At 37.1% G+C, this 12,870-nt stretch overlaps 1 protein-coding gene and 1 long non-coding RNA gene across 4 annotated transcripts; one reads left to right on the top strand and one right to left on the bottom strand.

Annotated features, from left to right (window-relative positions):
- Nucleotides 1-336: 336 nt before the first annotated feature.
- On the top strand, nucleotides 337-10,570 carry LOC306999103. The gene is made up of 5 exons (XR_013797726.1): nucleotides 337-950; nucleotides 4,201-4,310; nucleotides 7,114-7,133; nucleotides 7,638-7,765; nucleotides 10,399-10,570. It is a non-coding gene; the product is annotated as an uncharacterized lncRNA (long non-coding RNA).
- LOC306999093 (uncharacterized protein) lies at nucleotides 963-8,062 on the bottom strand. 3 transcript variants are annotated; one of them, XM_079613544.1, is made up of 9 exons: nucleotides 7,647-8,062; nucleotides 7,498-7,527; nucleotides 7,076-7,126; nucleotides 4,447-4,637; nucleotides 4,140-4,299; nucleotides 1,973-2,082; nucleotides 1,670-1,702; nucleotides 1,385-1,399; nucleotides 963-1,256 (listed from the first exon to the last, which is right to left on the bottom strand). In XM_079613544.1, the coding sequence occupies exons 1-9, from the start codon at nucleotides 7,780-7,782 to the stop codon at nucleotides 1,212-1,214; spliced, it is 771 nt and encodes a 256-aa protein (XP_079469670.1). In that variant the 5' UTR covers nucleotides 7,783-8,062; the 3' UTR covers nucleotides 963-1,211. The 3 variants fall into 3 exon arrangements, with proteins under 3 accessions (XP_079469670.1, XP_079469671.1, XP_079469672.1); XM_079613545.1 differs by having other exon boundaries at nucleotides 4,447-4,595; XM_079613546.1 differs by lacking the exon at nucleotides 7,498-7,527 and having other exon boundaries at nucleotides 7,647-7,752.
- Nucleotides 10,571-12,870: the final 2,300 nt, after the last annotated feature.

Here is a 12,870-nt window from a genome sequence, read left to right as displayed (position 1 = left end):
GCCATCCGGGAACTTCTCGCCTACTCTTTTATGAATACTGATGTTTCGAACGTACTTCTTCCTTCACGTACTGTTTTCGCCTACTATATAGTAGGAAAGTAGGCATAGGCTTGTTTGAGATGAGCAAAATCTGCGCAGAACCGATCACCGGTGATCACCGCGAGATGCATGCCGGTTAGAAATGTGTCCGACTGCGTTCCGCCTGGCTCTGATGTCATGCAGACGTATGTCAAAAATTTCTCGCGAGCGCAAGGCACACCTGTCGGATTCTGCAGTTGCGCGCAGTTGCTCTCCACCGACTGCGCGGATCAAAAGCATGATGGGAAACGACCCAGCAAACACAAAAACGTTGCGAAAACGTTTTTTTCACGTCCTGAAAAAGTTGTCACAACGTTTTTATCCGACGTATTTAATACGACAGATGTCGGGTTTTTTAAACGTTATAAATACGTATTTTCACAACGTGGCTGAAACATTTTTTTAACGTTATAAATACGTATTTTCACAACGTGGTTGAAACATTTTTTAACGTTATAAATACGTATTTTCACAACGTGGTTGAAACATTTTTTTAACGTTATAGATACGTATTTTCACAACATTGAAGAAATAGTTTTTTAATGTTGCTTCAAACATGCGTCATCCTGTAACGTTTTAAAAACGTCAATATCACGTCTTATGTGGTAGGCTACTTTTTTTCCTATTGGTTTTCACCACGTTCACCCGAAAACTTCACGGAAAGAACGTGTTCTCACTAAAACCTGAGATGTTTCCATCCTTGGATGTAGCAGCGTTTGTAGCAGCAGCCTATGTTTTGCAACTGCTGCCACGTCCGTCTTCCAAGATTCCAGTGTGAAGAGTGATCGATCAGTGGGCTACTCATCTTAAACACAATTCTTTCTGGGACCCGTTCAAAACATTGAGAAATCACTGGACACAAAACATAAAAGGTAAGCAAATTCTTTATAATTTATTGATTAATAACACAATATGGTTGATATGATATGATTAATGATTGTAATGAATTATTTTAATTAATGATTACATTTCTGTATATTACAACATTTTTAATAAATAACAATCTATATATAATATATTATTATAAGAAACAAAACAACAAGATAAATCATCAATAAAACACATGGAAATTTTAAAGAATTATATACAAGTTAGTAATAGATTTAATAAAAACAAAATGGCAAAGAAACACTTTAAACTCCAAGGTCTTCACTGTCAGAGTGGAAGAGGGGGGGAGACTGAAATTCAAATCATTGTAATAAAATCAATTGTTTGTGTTTAGAGAGGTCTATTTAAAAAATACAAATTTGTATCAGTTCATCACCTCAGTGAAACAATTAATTTGTGAAGTAACATGAAAGTGTACCTGTCCAATTTGGGTCTGTCAAAGAAGAATGAAAAAATAATGTCATAACTCATGAGTATTATCAATTATTGATTATTATCATTCCCTACACTGGTAGAGCCATACAAGCTATCAACACACTTGTTTGACTAATTACTTAAAAATTAATAAAAAAATAACAATTGTGAGATTGTTTGCTTTATTTTAGTAATCAGTGAAACAAGTATATGGCTCATGCCCAATATGTTCCCCGATCCCTGGCCTAACAGTAGAATATAGAAAAAAATTAGATGAAGAATATATTACCTCGTCATCATCTTCAGCTGTGGGCTCATCAGTCTTAAAAAAAGAAACACATAAGACACAAGACAGAACAAGTGTTTCTTTCTAATTGCTTTGTCATTGCTAACATGTAAATAGCCTCATCTTAAATAAATATACAATTTTGAAAACCCTCATATAAGGCAATTTAATCAGACAAATCTCTTTATCTCTGTCACACACGCAAGTGTATGCACTGTTTGCACACTGTATATTCTAGGTTTTAAAAAAATCAGGTTTTACTGTCCTTGTAATTATAGACATAGGCTATTGCATGTAGATAAGTACCCTGAGTTTTTTTGGTCCTCCGCGTTTGTTTGGGGCATGCTTTAAAAACTCTGCCACTTCTCCCTCTATCTCTGGCATCTTTGCAGCCTTAAAGGTTTGAAGGCATGCTCCTGAAAAAAACATTAACAGATAAAACATGAAACCAAAGAAAAAATAGGAAAAATATTCAATCTGAATGGGGCTACTTTCTAAGTCAGAAATTGTCTCCGATTATGTAAATTCTGTCAAAGCAGGCCATTTTATAATCCTTGATATAAAATAACTACTTTATTATAGCTACAGTAATGCAAAAGTTGTGCATGTTTCATATTACTACAAGGGCTCGACATTAAGCCTTGTCATGCTTGTCCTTTGGACAAGTAAATCAGTCATTCACTTGTCGGAGTAAAAAGTAGCTTATCTGGGGAAAAATTTTTTTTAATTAAATTATATGAAATATAAAAATTTTCATATTTGTGATATTCACCCCTATAGGGCATTTTCTTTTACCTTTATACAAATGATATACCCCCACACCATCTTGTGTGCTTCATCTTTCATTTTACATTAATTAATTTGAAAATTAATTAATAACAACGGCATTAAATTATGTTATGAGAATGTTTTTGTTTTGAAACTACAATTAAGAAATGTTGAGGACATTTTTTAATAAAATTATACTTAGTTTTAAACATGACACTAAACTGCCAGTAGGTGGCCTACACATTGGTTTTTCTGTAGGCCTATAATTGCAAATTGCACATGCGTCAACGTCGACCAGGCGGGAATCGATTCGCGGGTTCTTCCAGTGAGCTAGTGAAATCTTGAGGTTATGCGTGAAAATACTGGTAAGTTGTTGTTGTTGCTTTTTTATAACGTCATTCTTAATGCAGATATTAACTTATTTAATGGTAAGATTTGTAATGTGCTCGCTTCTGTTATCTTGTAGGCGCCACAGGCAGGTTAGAATTGGAGGTTGGTCGATTTAGCTTTGATAGCGGAATACAGGGTCCAATACTGGCAACTACAACTGCGAGTAAAAAAATCGACATTGACTGATATTTAAAATATCAATTATCAGTAGTGTTATGTGCATGGCTGACCATGCACATAATTTATGGTTGAACAGCTTTGTGAAGGTGCAGCGCTTTGGGTCTGTGTGTTTGACGAGTGAGAGAGGAGGTTCATGTGCTTCATTCATTATACATATCATTATTTACAATAATTTAACGTGCAAAAAATAAATAAATAAAAATTCTCGGCTTTTGGTGATTCCATTGTTATTTTCTTGTTATTCACGTTTCACACGTTCACCTCAAACAGGGTTCCCGTGGATTCTTAAAGTCTTGTTAGATTCTTAAAATGTAAGGCCATAAAAAGTCTTGTCTTATTTTTACTCATGAAAGGTCTTACATTTTAGATGACACTTTGAATTAGACGTGTCTAAATGCTTTTCAAATTAAAACTATCTAATTAGTGTACGTATTATTTTATTATTATTATATCTTTGTGGATTTGCTTGTTCACGTGACAATCCGCATCATTTACGGCAGCATACGTCTGTCTCCTGCACGCGAAACAGGAGGAGAGAAGGAGAAGTTGGCAAATGTCAGTAAAATTGTAAGTTCATTCTTTATGTGCTTAGGGATGTGCGATCAATGTATTGTCTTTGATGATATTGCAATTGTTTTAATTTTAATTTTATTTTTTATTTTAGCTATGTACGCACTGCGAGCTGGCATTTGCCTGCGCGCGCACCTCCCCAAATGGAGGCTGCAAAAGCTAGGCTTCTGTACCCTCAGTACAGTTTCAGTTTAAAAAATGGTACTTGTCCTGGACAAGCGTTAATGTCAATGCTAAATATAATGTAGTAATTTCATTATAGCACTCGTCAGCCTGCAGCATCCAATATGATGTTCCTGTAAACAACACAGAGACAGAAGTTAAACGGCACAAACAAACTAAGGGTCATCATAGCAGAACTCATATCTCCATTTGTGCTTTAAATAGTTTGCTTTTTTAGACTTTAAATAAACATTTATCACCTTAACACGGTCAGAATGAATTGATTCGGTCCGGTTACATACCGGTTAGGTCCTGGTTCCATATCGGTACCGGGTTTTGGTTTTTCGGTTAGTTTTAAAATTGGTTAAGATTTGAAAATTGTCTAGTGTGTCCTGGACCTTACTTTTTATAAGACTCATGATGTGAAGGTCCTGAAAAACTTTTTTTCCTTTTCTTCCCTTTAGGCTGAATTTGGACCATAGCATGTTTGTCCCAAATGCCCGCATCATCCTTCGTATCGACTGGCCAACTGTCCCAGAGCACAGTCGCACACTGAATGCAATCTAAAAAACATGTAAGTAACAGTTTTATCGATAATATATATATATATATATATATATATATATATATATATATATAATATATATATATAGTATCGATAATTTAATGTAAATATGTATACTTAGATTTTTATACAGAAAGGTAATCACCATGGATTTTCTAAATGGCCTTTCTTGATTAAGCTTTAAACAGAATGCAGACAGCTCTTCCTCTGTCTGCATCTGTTCCACAGATGTTGCCTGTTCTTCAGTGACATCTTGCTGCTGCTGCATAATTAATTCTCGCAGCTGACGCAGCTCTGTCATGATTGCATCAACCTTTCGATTTAGCGTTAGGTAGTCTGACCATAAAAATACAACACATGCATTAAAATTCTGCATACCAGATACTAGGGGTGGAACGGTACACCGAAGTCATTGTTCGGTTCATACATCATGGTTTGGTGTGAGTTCGGTACATGGAGGGAAAATCAAAACAAAAATGCAGAAGGCAATTATTTTTATTGTGCGTGTCTCAGGCTGTACCACCTATACAGTCTCTCCCGAGCTAGCTGCAACAGCCTGCCCTGAAGTGTGTAAAGTAAGATGTAAACAAAATAAGACAACCAGCTATAAAACTGAAAATACAGCATCTCGGCAAAAATGTCATTGCGGTGTGGGCGGTCATGCGCGCCCCATTTCGCGTGGCGGTGTGCAGTGCACGGCTTTTTTTTGTGACAGTGCGTGCGGCTCCGCATCCGAAGATGCACGACTTCAAGCCGAATCTGGCCGAGCATGTACATCTCACAGCACCGGCACCCAGTTCTTGCGTCTAAATTAGTTGCTTACATTAACTAAATGAGCCTACAATAGCAGACATAAGCCCTTTAAAGGGGTCATGACATGTTTTTTTTTATTTTATTATTATGTTCCCTTAGGTGCAAATATAGTATTACTATAGTTTTTTTTATAAAAAACTTTTAAAATGTAGTGATTTATGACCTTTTCCCACCCTGTTTCTCATCCTCTGATTCAAACAGTCTGTTTTGGGGGTGTTTCCCCTTTAAGAGTTCAGTGTTAACGCCCACTGTTATGATTGGCTAACGTCAGTGCCAATGCATCAATTATTAACGCCCCCAGCCAGAACATTTGCGGATTCGGCGCAACTGTTTAATAGCAGGTGATGCATGCGAAGCGATGGCTCTTGCAATGATAAAACCTTATTATGTTTGAGCCGGAATCAGAGGAAAATGAACCATCACCACAACAACGAAGACTGGATCAGCCCGTATCCACATGGAAAGTGAAACTATTTTGAATTAATAAAACAAAATTAACCCGAGACACTTGAAAACGGATTATTGTTACATAATTTTCCTATAGCTTAATTTGCTAACAGTTTAACATTATTTAACTAATTCCAATGAAATGATAGGGTGTACCACGGACAAAAATGCATGCACAGGCCATATTTGAAGATGCAGCATTGATAAAGGCAACATTTTTAATTTTCTATCACATGTAGGCATACTAGAAAGGCGACATATTTGCAAGATTCTCTTATCCAAATGTGTTTATATTAGCCATGGTAAAAAGTAAGTTTGCGTCGTCGTTGTTGAGCCCAGAATATTCGGCACGGACTTATCTTTGAGCAACAGTTTTCTGGCAAAGCCAAGCATCATATTGGGATTTTTTCCTCAAAACAGTCATCCTTCAAATGTATAGAACACTGCCGTGACTGGGACGTCCGCAAAAAATAAAGTGCATCCATTTTTCCCTGACGACTGGATCTTTCAGCGTATTTAAAAAGTAGTTTAAAGTTTTAAATACATTACTTACAGTTTGCGTCGTCGATGTTGAGCCAAGAATAGTCGGCACGGACTTATCTTTGAGCAACAGTTTTCTGGCAAAGCTCAAAACAGTCACAAATCAGTCATCCTTCACATGTACAGAACACACGCTTAAACTAACACTGCCGTGACTGAGACGTCCGCAAAAAATAAAGTGCATCCATTTTCCCCTGACGACTGGATCTTTCGGCAGCGTATTCAAAGATGTTGTTTGTCCACAGCCAGGACCAGCACATCTGCGTGGCATCGTCATTTCCCTGTACACAGACCCACTCGCTGTCCGTCGACTGAACACTTGTGAGGCGCGCAGCGCGCGGGCGCGACAATGATACGAAATGAGCGTAGCTGCCTTGCGCTGAAAGCGTAGTTGTCTTGTGCTGGAGGCGGTCATTATGCAAACGCTGGTACGTCACTTCGTACCGTGACGTCACTTCTTACCATGGATCCAGAACGAGCTGTATTTAGAGCTTGATTAAATAAATGATTCGTTTATAATGGGGAGGACGTCTTAAGCTATGAAACTTGCAGGACGTTTTAATGGTACAAAGACCTCTTATATACCAAAAGATCAAGGCAAATTTGGTTTCTCATGTCATGACCCCTTTAAATAAAAATAAATGGCCATGTTTTATAAAAAGGTTCACAAAGCTAAATAAAAATGTTTAGAAATTATGTAAGATAATGTTAATTTAGTTGTAGGTTATGTTCTCATACAGTAGTATGAGAACATAACCTACAACTAAACAGTAGTAACAGTAGTTCCGCATTACATTAATTAATTTGCACGTGAGTTTTATTTATTTTTATACCGTGTATTCTCAGTGTAAATTCATGCACCGAACCGTGACGCCCGTACCGATTCGGTTCAATACGAATACATGTACCGTTCCACCCCTTCCAGATACCATATAACATGTAAACACAACTCAGTGTAGCATAAAAGTAATTACTTTGCTCTTCATCTGTCCTCTGACATCTTTTTTGACAGGCCACTGCTGATGCTATGAGGTAAAAAACAACAACACACATTTAACAAAGGAAAGTTAAGATTTAGTTTATTGACAGAGCATAAAATGCTTACATTTTGTGGCTATATCTTTGAAATTATACCTTTAAAAAAAAAATTCAATTAAAAAAAAATTTTTTATTTGGAGTGAGGTGCATAGCTTATATATTCATTGCCATTTTGCATAGTACTAGAGACCAAGCACTGAAGGTCCTATTGTATCTGTTTCTGCTTAAGTGTTGGTAATAGAGCTTAACTTATATTGATCCCAAAACATTCCTTCTAAATGTTTTTTAAGTAATAAAAAAAATTATTAATGTGTGTGTATGTATATATATATATATGCAGAATATTTTTAACACTTACTTGATGGGCAAGGTGTTGTAGCATTCCTGTCTGTTAATTTTAAATGGTAATAAACATTTTGTATTAGCTCCTTATTTATTTTTGATCTGATATTATTGGTTAGTTTGATGTAAACAACTTTAAACAAATTGTTCTTGCAGGTTACTTACTGTCTTGTGGCAATGGCTCATCATGCTGCCTGTTATTTATGAAAACAGGAGCTTGAGGTCTCTTGAGGTTTCCAGCCATACATGTGGACCTAGGATGCTTTGCTGGTGTGGCCAATTCTGTGAGTGAAAACCACATATATTGAAACGGTTATATCATGCCAAATTTTGCTAAATGCCTGATTATAATTAGTTGACAGACAGTTGGACATTCATTTTGTGATGATGTCACGAAACCTGCCTCCTCGTGGACGATCTGAAACGCTAACATTAATGCATTAGACTGATATTAAAAGAAATAAATGATATTATCAAACTCAGTAAACACCAAACAAGTTAAGCATAGCCTACTATGTACAGTAAAGCAGACGAGCCCAGAATATGACATAAGAAAGCAAATTTGTGTTCAGTGCAAATAAACCTGCTGCCTGTTTTATTAATAATAATGAATTGTGTTTTTTATTTTTTAAGGCTGCTTTAAAATTAGCAAAATTGGGGTTTGAGTTACTCCATTTAGTTTGATGATTATAAAATTGTCCTAATAACAAAATCAAATCGATAACATATATTTTTCCCACTAAAATGAGGGAAACATATTAACCCAAACAAATTTTTAACATTTTATTAACCTTATATTAATCCTTATATTAATCTTTGCAAATCGCTAGCACGCTTCATGATGAATGCGGCTAACTTAATGTTTACACTCAGGGTAACGTTACATTACGGCATGTTTTTACGACGTTCTCAATATAATTACTAATTCCACGTTTATACTGAACAATGCGTTATAGTTATTATGTTATCCTCAGAGACTCCCGTTGCCATTCTTCAAAATATAGCCTTAACTGTTGTCAAGGCAACACTCCACGTGTGTTGTTTAAAAAACGCACCACAGAACAGAGGGGCGGGGTGAGCAAAGATTATTATCATTTAAAGACAAATGCACTAAAACGGCGTGCTGAAAACAGAGCTGTTTTTGACCAGGTAAAATTAGTGTTTTCTTACAATACTAATGATAATTTTTAATTAAAGTATATTACAAACTTTTAATTCAGACCCTAAATAATCATATTAGCTTGTACAAAAATGGCATTATATGTAGAGTTGTTCCGATTCCGATACCAGTATCGGAAATGCCTCCGATACTGCCGAAAATGCTGGCATCGGTATCGGCGAGTACTGGAGTCCAGGCACCGATCCGATACCACGTAATTTATTAGAAATAGGAATCTATTTACTGGTTAGCTCCGTTAGCTCTGACGCAGTGCTTCTTCGGCGCTCTTAAAACAGTTGCGCTGTGCTGCCATCGGCAGCTGCTGTTAGAGGGGCGAAGAAGAATTGATCACCTGACGCCTCCGTAAAACAAGCTAACATTAGTGCATCATGTCGGCGGTTTGGCAGTACTTTACAGTGGATGTTCCCACCAGTAAGACGGCAACATGCAACGTATGCAAAGAAGCAATTTCGAGGGGTGGCACGAGTGTTGCAAATTTCAACACTAGCAACTTAATCAAACATTTGAAGACGCGTCACGCTAAAGAGCACGACGAATTTACCAAAGCTAAGGGGAAAAAGAAGGACGAACTGCAGCAGCAAACTCTGGAAACTGCCTTCCAGCGACGAGATAAATTCCCCAAAGACAGCCAAAAAACAACACGGATAACCGACAAAATTTTGGAGTTTATTGTCCTGGATGACCAACCCCTGTCTGTCGTCGAAAATGTAGGATTTCGCCGCTTAATGGAGCATTTGGAGCCAAGGTACTGTTTGCCAGGTCGAAAATATATATCAGAAACTGCGCTACCCACATTATACGAGACTGTTAGGGAACACGTTTCGTGTATGCTGAAAGACGTGCATGCAATTAGCTTTACCACGGACATTTGGAGCTCCGACGTGTGCCCCATGTCTTTGTTAAGTTTAACGTCACACTGGGTGGACAGAGAGTCAACATTTACCCCTCGAAGTGCGGTGCTGCACGCAAACGAGTTCCGAGGGTCACATACTGGCACATTAATTGCCGAAGCAATTGAGGGGATGCTAGTAAAGTGGAAAATCCCCAAGTCCAACGTTCATATTGTTTTGCGCGACAACGCTAGCAACATGAAGAAAGCCATGGACGAGATGAATGTACCAAGTTTGGGATGCTTCGCCCACACTCTCCAGCTGGTAGTGCATGAAGGGCTACTGTCACAGAGGAGTGTAGGAGTAGTGTAGGAGTGTACTGCAGGCGTAGTATGATTTTTTTTTTTTTTTTACACACTGGTATCGGTACTCGGTATCGGCCGATACCCACAGAACGAGTATCGGAATCGGTATCGGGAGGGAAAAAATGGTATCGGAACATCTCTAATTATATGTTATTAATTATATTATATTCTAATTATATGACCCCTTTAATTAAATCAAGTTTATCTAAAAACAAATGTTTGGAGACTTTACTTCCTACTGCTTTACACCAAGTGCCCTGATTGCTGAATAGAGATACAATTTTGGCAGAAATAGAATTGATTACATTATAATAACAGAAATATGACACTTACATTTCAGACATAGTTCAGTAATACCCCAAAACTCACCATCAGAATTCAACAACTGACCAACTAATAGTAGGCTATATCAGACTCAAACCAATGCCTAAAAAAAATAAAGTTCCAAATAAAAAACGAGTGAGGAGAGAATTTATGTTTAAAAACCAAAACCAAGTCAAAAAGACTTGCTTGTGAAAATCAGTCTAATGCATTAATGTTAGCGTTTCAGATCGTCCCTGAGGAGGCGGGTTTCGTGACATCATCAAGTACAATAGAAGTGCCGTTTTCACATCAGAGCTGTGAGTGTACATTTTAGCATACAAGTACAAATATTTATTGTACAAGTTCTCAAATTCACATCTACGTGCTCTCGAGTTTTACTACTCTTTTACTTTCATACAGACTGCTCCCACAACAGCAGCCGACAGAACAAAATGGAGTTCCCTTGCAGTCGCCTCAAGCACCAGACGGCGTAAAGAGGATTGATTGATTGATATGTAGATACAATAACAGTGTATTTAAATTATTTACCATCCTCCGTATCACTTTCGAAACGACTTGGTCGCCTGTGTGTTCTTTTTCTTAATTTGGGAGTCTCCATCCGTTTCAACATTGGAAAGCTCCTCAGCACGCTTCAAGTAAACCAGAGCTTTCTGATAGTTTGCTAAAAAACAAAATTATGATTAAATTATTAAATATATGGAAGCCAATATTGTTGGTGTACTTGCTCTAATGATGTTGCCACTTTATTTTTACAACACTAACAATCTTAATTAAACATTAAAAATGTATAAATACGGTATGTATAAAACACAGATACAAAGTTAGGTCTAAAATTTTTGCTTGTCGCAGGGCTATATATTTGTTACAGGTTACCGTTGTTCAGCTGCAACACCGGTTAAATCAGTTGCCCACCATGGTACCACCCCACATCTCCATAAACATGAAGCTAAGTACTGTATATTTAAAGTATATTTATACTTTAGCATTAAAGTATCCAAAAAATATCTATTTAGCTAGGTAGCTAACAGACCCAGAGTATGCAGTCAGAATTTGAAATCAAAACATTTTCTCTTACATGTAAAGGATTTTTCCAGAATTCTGATTTTAAAGAGGTTCCACGTCCTCTTATCTGGCAGCTCTCCGCTTTTTGCCTTCTTAGATGGCTCAGATGGAGGCCAGTAGCAGCTCAAAATCTGTTTGTTTAGACAAAATTCCAATCATAAACCATTCAAAAAGTGAAAAGGCTTTTACAATACAGTCCATATAGTGCATGTACTTTATCACAAAAGCTATGCAATAGCAATACTTACATTTCCATTTGACACAATCCATGACCTGCATACAATTGCAACAGTCTTCTCTTTGTCAAATTCGACCACAACGTAGGTAATCATCTAAAAAAATTGAATTTGGTTATTGGTCATTTTAAATTTTCTAATTGGTAAATAAAGTAATTTTGTACAAATAAGGATAAAAAAATATATATTTATATATATTTTTTAAATGATTCACTTACAGATATTTGCTATAAAGATTTCCTGGAATAAATCCTGAATAATCCTGAATTCTTATCATTTAAATGCAGGTTTTACTGAACCATGATTACTATACATTTTGCATAATTAGTGTTGCATGATTTCCTGAAATGTCATCCACATTTTAAATGTTCATAGGGTCAAGCAATGTCCATGATCAGTGTGCAAAATGTAAAGAAACAAAATATTGTTGTTATCCATATGGTCAATCATGATTGCTTGAGATTTCATATCAGATTTTAATACTCTCCTAATTGTTGTGTCCCTTGCTTTGCCAACATAGGAACCAACAATGCGAGAGTCACAGGGCTCTGTGTAGAGGGGAGCTGTCTTGTCGTAGACCCTACATTGGAGTGTTTGTTTTTCCAGCCCATCTTCTTCAATAACCTCAAAGAAGGTCTGGTCAACTCCAAACAAATTGTTGGGTCTTGTACACTTGATGTGTTCCTCCATTGTTCCCTTCTGCATCTTTTGCCCTTCAAGAATTCTTCTTGTTACCTGAGCCAGTGGACTTCTTCCAGAATGAACCATTCTCTTCAGTTTCTGGTTGAAGTTTTCAAACGGAAAAGCACTACATTCATCCAGACCCTCAAACTGTTTTGCAACATCTGCAATATGGAGCATCTGATGGACATTGTACACAAGGAAACTTTCTCCATACAGTTCTCTGCACTGTAGCACAAAAAATCTCAAGAGATCTCTCGCGTATTGCCAGTGTTTCCGTGTGAGACTTGGTTGGACCAGAATGCACATTGCCGTGGAGAAGCACATGAAGTTGTCATACAGCTCTTGTTTAAGAATTCCTTTCAGAACAACTTTTCCTGTGTACAACATTAGCTGTCTGTACTCAGTCGCTTTCCATCTGTCAATTTCATTTAGTCCCCTGGGGCGTCTGGCAAACACACTGGGAATGCTGTTTCGGAGATTTTCAAGCTTGTTGCTTACAATCATTGTGTGTCCAGCAGACATCCTTGTCTCTTTTGGCCCTCGAATCCATGTCAGGACAAGTTTTTTCATCACTCCAAGACATGCTTGATGCATATAATCAATAGGGAAACCAGAAACCATATCCATATTTAGCTGGCAAAGTGGAGTTTCTTGTTCTCCATTGTGGTGTTCTTCCTGCTGCTTTTGTCTAAAAGACTTGTCAGTACG

This window comes from Phoxinus phoxinus (assembly GCF_949152265.1).
Source record: "Phoxinus phoxinus genome assembly, chromosome: 1".
Classification (NCBI taxonomy): Eukaryota; Metazoa; Chordata; class Actinopteri; order Cypriniformes; family Leuciscidae; genus Phoxinus; species Phoxinus phoxinus.
The sequence above is the reverse complement of the archived record's forward strand: the minus strand, read 5'-3'. Positions and strand labels throughout refer to the sequence as shown.

Bases quoted from the DNA above. Each gene is read 5' to 3' on its own strand.
- LOC306999093 (XM_079613544.1), bottom strand. From the start codon at position 7,782: ATGTGGTTTTCACTCACAGAATTGGCCACACCAGCAAAGCATCCTAGG. The intron at 7,528-7,646 runs GTAAGTAACCTG...TAAAATTAACAG, and splicing joins TGAGCCATTGCCACAAGACA to ACAGGAATGCTACAACACCT. The intron at 4,300-4,446 runs GTGATTACCTTT...CATGTTTTTTAG, and splicing joins GGCCATTTAGAAAATCCATG to ATTGCATTCAGTGTGCGACT.